Below are 12,043 nucleotides of genomic sequence, written 5' to 3' on the forward strand. Positions count from 1 at the left end.
AAAAATTGTAAGGTCATTTCTGTCTTTTTGCTGGCCTTGGGTACATTGACAATATTTTGGTAGTTTGGAGGGAATATTCTCAATTAGGTAGTAATTTGAGGGGGGTATATGGACTTTTCCCAAAATAAAAAATCAATATTTACAGGCATATATCCTATGCCAGAGATGAAAAATAAAAATTGAGAGACCACATAAGTACTAAGAGACCAATTGAAACTACAAATAAAGGCAATTGGAGAGGGGAGCGAGAGAGAGAGTTTAATAAGAAATTGGCCCCAGGGCACCTCTTTGCAACTTTCTCAGGAAGATAAAGCCTTGAAATTTTTTTATTTTTATGATAAGTAATAAGCCAATCTCATTAAAAAAGCCTTGAAATATCTAATTAACCAGGAGGAAAGGCATATGTCAATTGGGGTACAATTTGGATGCAACATTTTAAGAAATTAAATATTCAGCACTGATGGACATGGTAGTAAAGTGGTATCCTAACTTGTTTATCCCTGAAAATGGTCAATAGGTAATATTTGGTTACCCAGATCGAGGAAGGTAAAAAAAGAAACTCAGGATGAACAGAAAATCTAGATGAGATGGATTTTCACGTGTTAACAGATAAGAATGAAGAGGAAATCTCAATATGATTTATGTGACTAATAAATTGCTGATTCAACAAAGTCCAATGAACATGATAAATTAACCACACTATGATGAAAAAAAATTCAATGAAGAACATGGGGCCAAGCACTATCAAGGCTGGAAAGCTGGAAACCTTTCATTTGCATATCATTATTCACCAGTTGGAATAGTTGTTGGAATTCATCTTTTAAATGAAAAGGCTATTCTACGTGAAATATTAAATATATCCCAAACCTTACTTTTAAGATTTTGAATCCACAACTAGGCTGTAGGCAGAGTAAATAATTTTGAATATGGAAACTTGTCAGTAATGAAAATTTGGGTCACCGTTAATCCTCAAATCTATGCTATTACCTGAACTTGAGACCATTGTTTGCTTCTTTTATGTAATCCATCTCCTGCATTCAATGTGATTTACCTGTATTCAATTTGAAGCTCTAAGAATATTCCTCATGCCAAAAAAATATTTTAAGAAAGAAGTTCAGATATGATTTACCAAAAGTGGAACAGTCAACCATTTCATTTCCCAGTTTATTCTTTCTTTCTTTTTTCCCCCTTAATTAGGGATGAAACGGTAACCACAGAATAACTGAATGAAGTTAAATGATCTCCATAAAAATGAGCATCTGGTGACACCTAAGGTTTCCCTAAAGCAGTGTATTTCATATGCTGAGATGCAAATGTACTAATAACTTGCTTCCAACACATATATGACAATATTGGTGTAGACCAGTTTGCCCACGATCTCATTACTGATACTTGGCATAACAAGGAAATGTCATAATGAAAGGTCGATATATACCCGAAAAAGACTTGATGCCCATTCATCAACAACAGCCTGCAAATTGAAGGTCATTTTCTTGGTTATAACAGTCTGAGATGACAAAGAAGCATACAACATTTGAATGAAAAAAGCGCTCTCATGCATCAATGGAAATGCCCAAACACCCACAAGAGATATTGGGACAGTCAACACCATCGTATGATGTACTGTATATATAAACCCATTCTTCGTTTAGAGCCCAATAAAAGTCAAGGTTGCCTTAATCACATATTGCACTATACCTGAAGATCAGTGTTCAATTTGCCTGCTCTCCTCAGTAACCCTGCTAGAAAACGCAAGATTAGTATGTCTAGGGATATGGCGGCTTGAATTCCAGGTCTCTGCACTTTAACAGCAACAACCTCTCCCCCATGACGAAGCCTAGCTTGATAAACCTAATTATTTGAGAGAAGAGAGACACTGAAGCAAGTTTGAATTGTGAGGCTAGATACAAAAGCCCAGCTTAATTACATGTAAGATACCATAAAAAGATCCCAGATCATGAGCATAACCAAATACAAACCTGCCCAAGGGATGCTGCAGCTATAGGCTCTGGTGAAATCTCCGAAAAAAGTTCATCTATTGGTAAACCAAGTTCTTGTTCGATTGTGTTGAAAGCAACTTTAGTGGAAAATGGACTTATTCGATCTTGCAACAGTGAGAGTTCATCCAAGTATGAGGGTGGTATCAAATCCTACCAAAACAATATCTTGAAATAGGATCATCTCAAAAACAATCATGACATAATAGATATAAAAATCATAACGGAAATCACATCGTATTATCGGTGAGACAGAAAACACACCATATTATGCATGTACATATTGCTTTTAATTTTATACGAGTACAGGAAGAACCTCCAAAGCTCAAATACGAGGCATGGGTTTAGGTATGAATTGTCATTCCATTGCTCAACACAAGCATTTCTAAGCTCAACATTGCCTAGCTTTACTTGTTTCTGGCCTACCATGGCCTTAGCATGACATTGCTGTCACAATCAATCATCTTTCCTTTCAAACTTCCATCACCCAAGGTCACATTGTGGGTCAGGCCAACAAAATTCATATGTAGCAGTCAAAGAATCATCCATCTAATTGGCATAAATTTTTTCAAATTGTGAAGTGAAGCATAATGAAGCAGTAGTTCCATCATTTGCTCGACATTTCTCCAATAACATCTTTTTTTCTTTTTTTTTTTTATAAGATTCTCCAATAACATCTTTAAAGCTTTGTGAACAAAATCTATCCTGAATAAGAGACAATTTTTTGACATCCTATATATTAGAGAGACGAATGACCTCTATAAAAAATAATACACATCCTTGACTAGTGATTGAAAACTTGAACAGAACCTTTTTTCCAGCAATTATTCACATAGGGTATGCCATGATGTTAAAGAGAACTCAAAAAGGTTCACTGAACTAAAATTGTTGTAAGTCAAAGCCCCCCATGTGGACACAAGCAAATATGAACTTGCGGAGCTGTTAAATTCTTTGGTGTTTGAGTTGTAAGCATGTTTGAATAATATGCCAAAGGCGGAGAAACAAAACAAGCTCTATTACCAATAAAAGATGCCTCCCCTACAGGCATCTTTTATTGGGATTAGCATAGAAAAGAAAAGCCTTCTGGACTGGAACCTCAAGTTATAGCAACTAATAATACAATCAAGGAAGCAATTGAAACTGCACTCTTATAACACACATGATAAATTTCTGAGCTAAAGAAGAAAAATGGAAAGTGCAAAGTCCTTGGGTGGAGCAAATATCACTTACAGGTCTGGATGAGATAGCCTGAGCAATTTTGATATATGCCTACAATACAGAAATACTCAAAATAAATTACCAGAAGAACATAGAATAACTAGGAAGTAAGTTTAGATAACCACAATCACTCAGTATTTAGATCTCAGTAGATAGGTGAAAATGAGTTTTACGATAGTAAGAGTATAAAAAATAAAAATGCGAAAGTATTCATATTCACGTGAAAAGCTGATGTACAAGATTCTCTATCTAAAAATCACATCTGTATTGATAAATTTTCCAGGAAGAGAGTAAAAGCTGAAATTTGCCTCCTCCCCTGGATTGTGAGAATCCTTTTTTTCACTCTCTTTTCCATTCACCCTAACCCCCCGCATCAACAGTGGTTGATGTGTGGCTTAGATGCTGCATCATTCATTCCCCCAAAACTTATGCTCCAGGTCTTTTTTTATATAAATTCCATGGTAAATGATTCAACAGTTTCTCAGGACAAACCACATAGTAACCAGGCATTCATTTGAAAGGGAACGTTGGTTCTCCACCATAGTTTTATATCACCCACAAGATAGATGGAAATAATATAACTTTATCCACTTGGTATATGCCCCAACGCCACTGGACTTATTGTATTGCACAAATAACAGAGAACAACCTGAAAGAATTTTAATCTCTTCAATCTCTATGTACCAGGTATAATTAGATTAATTGTGCTATACATGATATACCAGAATATGCATTTAGTGAAGTTGGAGTTGAATCACGATTTGTAATTGAAAGGCCTGTGACACCTGATTTTCGGTTCTTTTTTTTTTTTTTTTTTTTTTTTTTTTTTTTTTTTTATAATTTTTGCAATTTATAAAAAAAGCGCAGAGGGGCGCAACCCTTATACTTGATTTTGGGTTCTTTAACAGAGCATTCTCCTTATTACAGGAAAATTCAACAGTTATGATGAATCAGACGCTTCCACCGAAAATCAACTTGGGGTCGGACTTCGCAGGAATCTAAAGAACTAAGAATGTAAAACCATCTTGCATAGACTAAGGACATAAAGATGGAAACATCTTCGAGGGGATCTGTGGGTACAATACATGTTCAAGGATTAAAGTCTAATGATATGTTATTAGTAGAGACTTTGCAAGACTTTTAAATACGTTTTGATAAGTAGCTAAAATTTCTATTGAAAAACTAACAAGGAAGAACTAAAGTACAAAGGCAGTGTACTAATCACCCTCAAATTAAAATCACCAATGTAGGAAATCCAAAAATTCCAACAAAGATGATGGACAATTGTCATCCATAGACATCCAAACAAATAACAATCTCACAAAGACATGCTTAAGTCTATCGACAGAAAGCTCAACCCCTTCAAAGGTCCGCCATTTGTCTCCTGCCATATATTCCTCATAAGACACAATGGTAACATATTCCAAACCTTTCTCCTAATGAACTAGGCTTCCACTATAATAGATTAGCCAATGTCTTTCGCTTTACCTAGTTGACACCAAAGAGGAAAATACACACAAAAAAGACGGCAAGAGAGAGAGGCCATGCCCGCATGGTTTTTGTAACCTTTAATTCCCTTCTATCAATGCATATGAATAAGAACTTCCACATTCATTATGGCAACAACAATTACATAGTGCAAAATTTGGAACCTGAAACTTTTTTTTGATAAGTAAGAAGAAAATTTTATTAGAAAAGCGAAAAACGCAATCAAGTATACAGGGGGTATACAAGAGAGACAATTAAGAAGAAGAAGAAGAAAGCAATACAAGGAACCTGAAACTAAGCTGTGAAGATTGTCTTTCATTTTTTTTGTCAAGAGGATTTTCACGTACAATGAAAACTATACATTAGCTCTACCGTTAGTCAATGTAATGCATTGTTCCAACTTAGAGAAATCCTATATTCCATGAAAAACAGATAACAACAAGAACAAAGAAATATATAATATTGAACAAAGAGGTAAAGAGTACAGTGGTTTTTTCCCCAATTTTATGGAAGAAAATTTTCTACACTAATTCATTTTTGTCAAAAAGTTTCTAATAACCCTTTAAAAGCTCATCTTGGGAGCATAAAAAGTCTTGGTAAAGAAAGATAATCCGATACAAAGCCAGGATCAGCTATAGTCTTCATAACACTGGAAAACCCATCATTCCCTAGTCCATTGCTTTGATTGAGGAATGCTCCAATAATGATGCCAAAGAAGGATCCATGAACACAAAACTTGGATTAGCCTTGCAGATCACCATTATAGATTGTGAAAAAGTCCACATTAAAAGCCTTGGAATCATATGCTTTCCACCAAAGTAAGCATTCTTTTTTGGTCTACCACATCAAAGAAATTTCATAATGCATCATATTATGGGCAAAGAGGCAAGGAAAGTAACATCACGGACAACAAAATATCACACCAAGTGGCAGCTGATCATCCCTCAATCTATTACCCCTTTTGTTCTGCTTTTGGAAAATAATTTTACCATCAGCGAGGTGTAAGTTATGTTTCATCACGAGCTCCTTCTTGGATGACATACGTTATGTTTCATCACGAGCTCCTTCTTGGATGGCATGCTAAAGGAAGGTATTCCAAGATATGGTGAAGAAGATAATTTTGTTTCTGCTATCTTGGGCGATTTAGAATGAACCAAAAGATGAGAATGTTTTGGTACAGCTTGGAACAGCATGTATGATCTTCCCCGTTTATCTTTATAAAATAATTTCATTCATAAGTTGAAACAAAACAAATCAAGCGATAGAGTAATTCAATCCTAATAAAGTCCTTCCATTTTATATGAACAAATGAAAAATGAGTCACCAGTAATAATCTCAGTACTTACGTGATTTTCTTAAGATAACACATATTATTCAAAACAGTTCAAAATAATCATGGCAGTTAATTAAATAACAAGCTGGCAGTCTCAAATGCTATAGGAATATGTAATGAACTGTTGATGTTCGACTTTTCACCCACATCAAATCTCGGTGGGCCCCATTATCTTTTACTTTTCTATTGGGATTCGGAGAGCAGGAGAGAAAGTAAGATTTTGAGCTGCGCACATACAGCTTGTTGGTGTGAGTTGAAATCTCTGTTCTTCTTTTCTTTCTTTTTCTTCAAGTTCTCTTTTATGTGTTACGACTAGAGAATTATGTCAAAAAAAAATTCTCTATCTTGTGTGAGAGTAAGATTTGGGTGTATTAGGTTTTGATTTTGAGTGATTTCTCTTCACTATTTTGTATTCCATCTTTGATAGTAAATTTCTTCGTCATTACCTCTACCTGTGGACGTACCTCACATTGAAGAAACCATGCAAATCTTGGTGTTCCTGTGTGTGATTGTTTTGTCTTATTATGGTAATTGTGGTCTTTTGCATAACAAGTGATATCAAAGCTAAGGTTCGGTATTCAGATTGACGATTATGATAAATACGGCGAGCACAAAGTATGAAGTTGAAAAGTTCAATGGCAAGAACAATTTCTCTCTTTGGCAAAGAGGGATGAAAGATCTTTTAATTCAGCAAGAAGTTTACAAGGCATTATTTGGAAAGGCAAAACCCCAAAAGATGGCAGGATGATGAGTGGGAAGAGATGGAAGCCAAGGTTGCCAGTGCGATCTGTCTTAACTTGTCAGTTGAAGTTATTCATGATGTGCTTGATGAAAAGAAGGCAGGGATAATTTGGCAGAAATTACAGCCTATAGATGGCGAAGAATTTGATGCATAAGGTGTATGTGAAAAGGCAGTTATATGGATTACAGATAGAGGAAAATACAGATATGTTTGAGCGCATAAACTTTAGAGTAAAGATTAAAGAAGAAAATTAAGTGATACTTCTGTTGGCATCACTTCCCCCCTTCGTATGATCACTTGGTTACATCATTATTGTATGGGAAAGAAACTCTAAATTTGGAAGATGTGACTAGAGCTATCTTGTCACATGAGATGAGAGGAAAACCTATCAATGATCATGCTGATGGGCTTGTAGCGAGGCCAAAGCATGGAAGGGATAAGTCAAAGGGGAAGAATGGCAGAGGTAAGCAATCTCGGTCTAAGTCGTGATCGACAAAGGACGAAGAATCTCGGTCAGATGCAAAAGATGTGGAGTGCTAATATTGTCATTAGAAATGGCACTACAAAAGATTTTGCAGGGTGTTGAAACAAGACTTGGAAGATAAAAAGAATTAGAAAAGTTTCGTAGATTCAGTTAGCGTTTGACAATGACAAGTCCAATGACAGTGAGGCTAGCGCAGATCTTCTCTCAATTTTTTCAAGTACAGATTCTCTCACAAATTCTTGGGTTTTGGATTTTGCTTGCTCATATCATGTGTCCAAATAGGAAGTGGTTTGAGACATTTAAATCCTGTACGAACAATGTCTGTACTGTTTTGATGGATAATGATGCTAAGTGTAAGGTCATTGGAATAGGTACCATAAAAGTCAGGACGATTGATAGGGTTGTGCAGACACTTACTAATGTTAGATATGTTCCAGATGTAAAGAAAAATATGATATCCTTAGGTACATTGGATTCTTTGAGCTATAATTATTCAGCAAAAGATAGAGTTATGGAAATAGCTAAAGGCGCTTTGGTGGTAATGAAGGATGAGAAAATTGGAATTTGTAAAAAGTATTCAGGAACACAGTTATTGGTGAAGCTGCAACATCCACTTCAACATAACCATATAGTGATGACACAGTTTTGTGGCATATGCAGCTTGGTCATTTAAGCGAGCGTAGTATGTTTGAGCTTCACAAAAGGAATTTGTTAAAAGGTGTGAAGTCGTGCAAATTTGGTTTCTGCAAGTACTGTGTGTATTAGTCGCAACGAAGAGCCAGTTTTAAGGTGGCGTCTCCTACAAGCAAAGGTGTTATCGACTATATTCACTTAGATGTTTGGGGAGGAGTAGTAGTATCTTCAAACGGAGGTGTTTATTATTTTGTTAGTTTTATTGATGATTTTTCAAGGTCAGAGGTTTTCACCATCTTCAAGTAGTGGAAAGCACATGTGGAAAATCAGACTGCAAGAAAAGATAAGTATTTGAGATCCGATAATTGATTGGAATTCTGCAAAGCAGAAGGCAGTACTTGTCACTTCACAGTTAAAAGGAATCCACAACAGAACGGGTTTGCTAAAACGATGACTATAACATTGTTGGAAAAGGCAAGATGCATGAGGTTGAATGCAGGATTGCCAAAGAGCTTTTGGGTTAAGGCAGTTAATTATGCATGCTTTGTCACCATGACACCAACCGATCTTCATATGCAACAATTGTTTTGAAGGCTCCAAAAGAAGTATGATCAAGCAAGCCGGTTGATTATTTGGTTTTGAAAAATATTTGGTTGTTCTGTATATGTTCGCGTGCAAAGTGGAGAGCGGTCAAAATTAGATCCAAAGTAAAGAAAGTGTATATGTCTTGGTTTGAAAAAAGGTGTTAATGGCTATAGGCTATGGGATCCGGTTTCAAAGAAGAAAATTTTTAGCAGGGACATGGTATTTGATTAGGCATATATGCTAGGAAAATGTGAGGATGAAGCATCGACTGACAGCAATAAAGGGAAAAAAGTCCTGGAGGTGGAGTTTGATGATCAAAATTCACCCATAAATAAATGTGATGATGAACAATTTTCAAGAGACTCACAGAACTAATAAGAGCCTTATTCTTTGGCAAAAGGTAAAGAGAAACATTATCAAAAGCACCAGAGATGTATGTATTTGAGGATATGATGTTTTTTGCTTTAGTAACTAGTAGTGAAGATCCATTGTCTATTAGTAGGATTGAAGTGGTGGAATCACAACAAAAAAGAAAAACTTGGGAGTTAGTAGAATTGCCCAAGGTAAATAAGGCTATAAAGTGCAAATGGGTCTACATGAAGACAAAAAGAATTGTCGCCATCGAGACTAATGGAGAAGCATGTTGTTATGTTTAAACCAGGTCATGTGCTTGAATGATGTGTTAGGACTAGAGAATTGTGGAAAAGAAAATTGCTTTCTGTGAAAGTGAGATTTTGGTGTATTGGGTTTTGGCTTGAGTAATTTCTCTTCACTAATTTGTATTTCATTTTTTATAGTAAATTTCTTCGTGGTCGCCTCCGCGTGCAGACATACCTCACATTGAGGGAACCATGTAAATATTGGTGTTATTATGTGATTGTTTTGTCTTATTTACCGTAATTATGGTCTTTTGCACAACATTAACAATTTACCTCTTGTTGTTAGGAATAATTACATTTTATTCTATTGATTCGTAAAAAGTTGCAATATACCTCCATAAGTTTGGGTTAAAGTGATACACTTTGGTGAACCAATCAAGTAATGTCACATAGCTTCATCTATTTGAAACCCTAGTTGTACACAATCTTCTTTCCTTTCCCTAGTTGTACACAATCTTCTTTCCTTTGTTACTTTTCCTCAATTTCCATGGTGTTTTGTAGAGTGGATTAAATTAATACATTTTGGAGGGAAGGTTTGAGGAAAATGAAGAAGGAAAAAAGATCATACAAAATTAAGGTGTCCAACAGAGGCTGATATTGCAATACTTGATTGGTTCACCAAAATGTAACAATAATTTATTCTCTCTTTTTTTGATAAATAATTCATTTCATTGTTAAGCGCAAAGGAACGCAACCTTAATACACAGGATGTATACAAAGAAAGTTCCCCTTATATGCTAAAAGAAGAACACTCATCCCCAAATTCAGAAAAGTTTCAAAATTGAGAGATATTATGCGCCACAGTCCAACTAAAAAGTCGATTTGACCAGGGTGTTCTTGAGTTCTTTTCTTGTTTTCTCACAATCTTCAAAACATCTAGCATTCTATTCTCCCCATATACTCCACATTAAGCACAACGAAGCTATCCTCCACACATCTAAAACTGAACATCTACCCCCTGACCTCGCCTATCCTATAATTTAATTGACACTCTATTAAGAGGGCTTACGATTCCCTAGAATTCTTAAGATAGATTAATTCAAATCTCAACCAATTTTTGTTTTTCAAATTAAATAGTGGAAATTTTGCCATATCAGCATTTATCGCTTTATTATTTATTATATTTCTTATTTCTTATGATAAAGAATGAGGTGATATATGGCGATCAATATAACAAATAATGATGTAAAAAATGCTGACACGGTTTAAATCTCCACATTTAATTCCAAAAGAGCAATTGAGATTTGAAGAAATCTACTCAGTAAAATAACCTATGAATTTTGGGGAATCTTAATAGGTTTGGCTGGAACAATGGGAGCAAAAAGATGTTCATATAAGAAAAGAAAAAGAAAAAAGGAACTAGGAGCAAACATGTATAAGCAAAACAAGAATACCAAAATCAGCAGGAGCAAAATTAAGTCTAAGGCACTTCAATATCAACAAACAAGACCTACCGGTCCAAGTTCCACCAATATTTTCCGAAGCTCTGCAGCTCTAACCTGCATCAGAAGCGTAAAGTTCCTGTGAGGAACTAATCCAATACGAAAGAACAACTCGACAGTCCACAGAACCAGATTAACCTCACCTCGAACATCTGGTCCGAGCGCTCCATAACCCGGTCGAGGTACCGGAGCCCGAACCATCTCCCAAAAGTGGACCCGATCTGAATAACGCGGCGAATGAGAACCAGCGGCTTCCTCTTGTAGATAGCGGCGATCTTCGACAGGCCGTACTCGGCCAAGGAATCGGCCTCCGAGACGGTGAGCTCGAAGAGGTACCCGGAGCGCTTAGTGAAGGAGTCGACTTCGACTTTGACGTTGCCACTGCCAGCGCATCGGATAGGACGGTGGGGATGAGGAAAAGCCTTGGATCGATTGGGCGTTAGAGAGTGAACGTGGTGGTGGTGCGGTTTGGTATTGGCTGGAAAGGAGGGGAGGGAGGGTGTGGTGAGGAGGTGAAGCATTGCTTCAGTGTGGTGTGAAGAGTCTGAGAGAGACCCTGTAAAATGGTGGTTGCAGTTGTATCAAGAGAGTTGTTTAACGGAGACGCAGCAATTGATCAAGCTTGTTTTTTCTAGAACGAACCGTACAAGTTAACGGCTTCTTTGTGGTCCTTGTATTCTTTATCCTTCCTTTATCTTGTTTGGGAAGGTTTAATTTATTTTTAAGATCTAAAAATGCTGTCTTTGTTATTGTAGGGGAGTAAACAACAAAACTGAGATCTCTATAATCTTTTTCGACTCTGCTTTCTGATTGTAGAAAAGTTCCTTAGTCTAGCTATATTCTATTGCCAAATTGTCCAAGTTTTCTTCTATCAAATATATAGTATATATAATTTGTGTGCAATTTGATCTTAAATTTGGGGATTTTTTTTTTCTTTTTGTTCATTTAACTTTCGAATTTAATTTGCTAGCTTATGAACACTTGCATATAATGATCAAAGATATATATATATATATATATATATATATATAAAATATATTCAATGTAATTGTCTATCTTGGCAAATGTATGCCAAGTTTGGTAAATATATTTTTTGTCGTACCAAAATAATAAAATAATTCATTGAATCTAAAAAATTTGGTAAACAAGCTACCATTTATTCATTAAAAAAAAAAAAAAAAAAAGCTACCATTCATGCATATGTTAGAATATACGGAATATATGTTAGTATATTGTAAAACTTCTTAGAAAACATTTTATTTTTTAAATGGATTGCTAAATTAATCACCACTTTGAACAATCATATTTCAATCCTTCGGTGATAAGAGCTAGGATCGATAAATAATACAATATTTCAGTCATTCAAATATTGTGTAGCTAGAAAAATAGAGAACATGCATATATTACAACTATTATATATTAGCAAGCCTGGCCATATATATACCGCTCCGTCTATAAGCAC

General features: G+C 35.6%; 1 protein-coding gene across 2 annotated transcripts; it reads right to left on the minus strand.

Annotated features, from left to right (window-relative positions):
* Positions 1 to 968: 968 nt before the first annotated feature.
* Positions 969 to 11,249, minus strand: LOC133867328 (uncharacterized aarF domain-containing protein kinase At1g71810, chloroplastic-like). 2 transcript variants are annotated; one of them, XM_062304054.1, is made up of 7 exons: positions 10,725 to 11,249; positions 10,594 to 10,638; positions 3,228 to 3,266; positions 1,980 to 2,150; positions 1,699 to 1,851; positions 1,436 to 1,471; positions 969 to 1,031 (listed from the first exon to the last, which is right to left on the minus strand). In XM_062304054.1, the coding sequence occupies exons 1-7, from the start codon at positions 11,100 to 11,102 to the stop codon at positions 984 to 986; spliced, it is 870 nt and encodes a 289-aa protein (XP_062160038.1). In that variant the 5' UTR covers positions 11,103 to 11,249; the 3' UTR covers positions 969 to 983. The 2 variants fall into 2 exon arrangements, with proteins under 2 accessions (XP_062160038.1, XP_062160039.1); XM_062304055.1 differs by having other exon boundaries at positions 970 to 1,051; positions 10,725 to 11,248.
* Positions 11,250 to 12,043: the final 794 nt, after the last annotated feature.

This window comes from Alnus glutinosa, chromosome 4 (genome assembly GCF_958979055.1).
Source record: "Alnus glutinosa chromosome 4, dhAlnGlut1.1, whole genome shotgun sequence".
Taxonomy (NCBI): domain Eukaryota; kingdom Viridiplantae; phylum Streptophyta; class Magnoliopsida; order Fagales; family Betulaceae; genus Alnus; species Alnus glutinosa.

Coding starts and splice junctions, on each gene's coding strand:
- LOC133867328 (XM_062304054.1), bottom strand. CDS start 11,102: ATGCTTCACCTCCTCACCACACCCTCCCTCCCCTCCTTTCCAGCCAAT. Junction 10,639..10,724: donor GCTCGGACCAGATGTTCGAG/GTGAGGTTAATC, acceptor CTTCTGATGCAG/GTTAGAGCTGCAGAGCTTCG. Junction 2,151..3,227: donor AGGCTATCTCATCCAGACCT/GTAAGTGATATT, acceptor TTGTTTTGGTAG/GATTTGATACCACCCTCATA.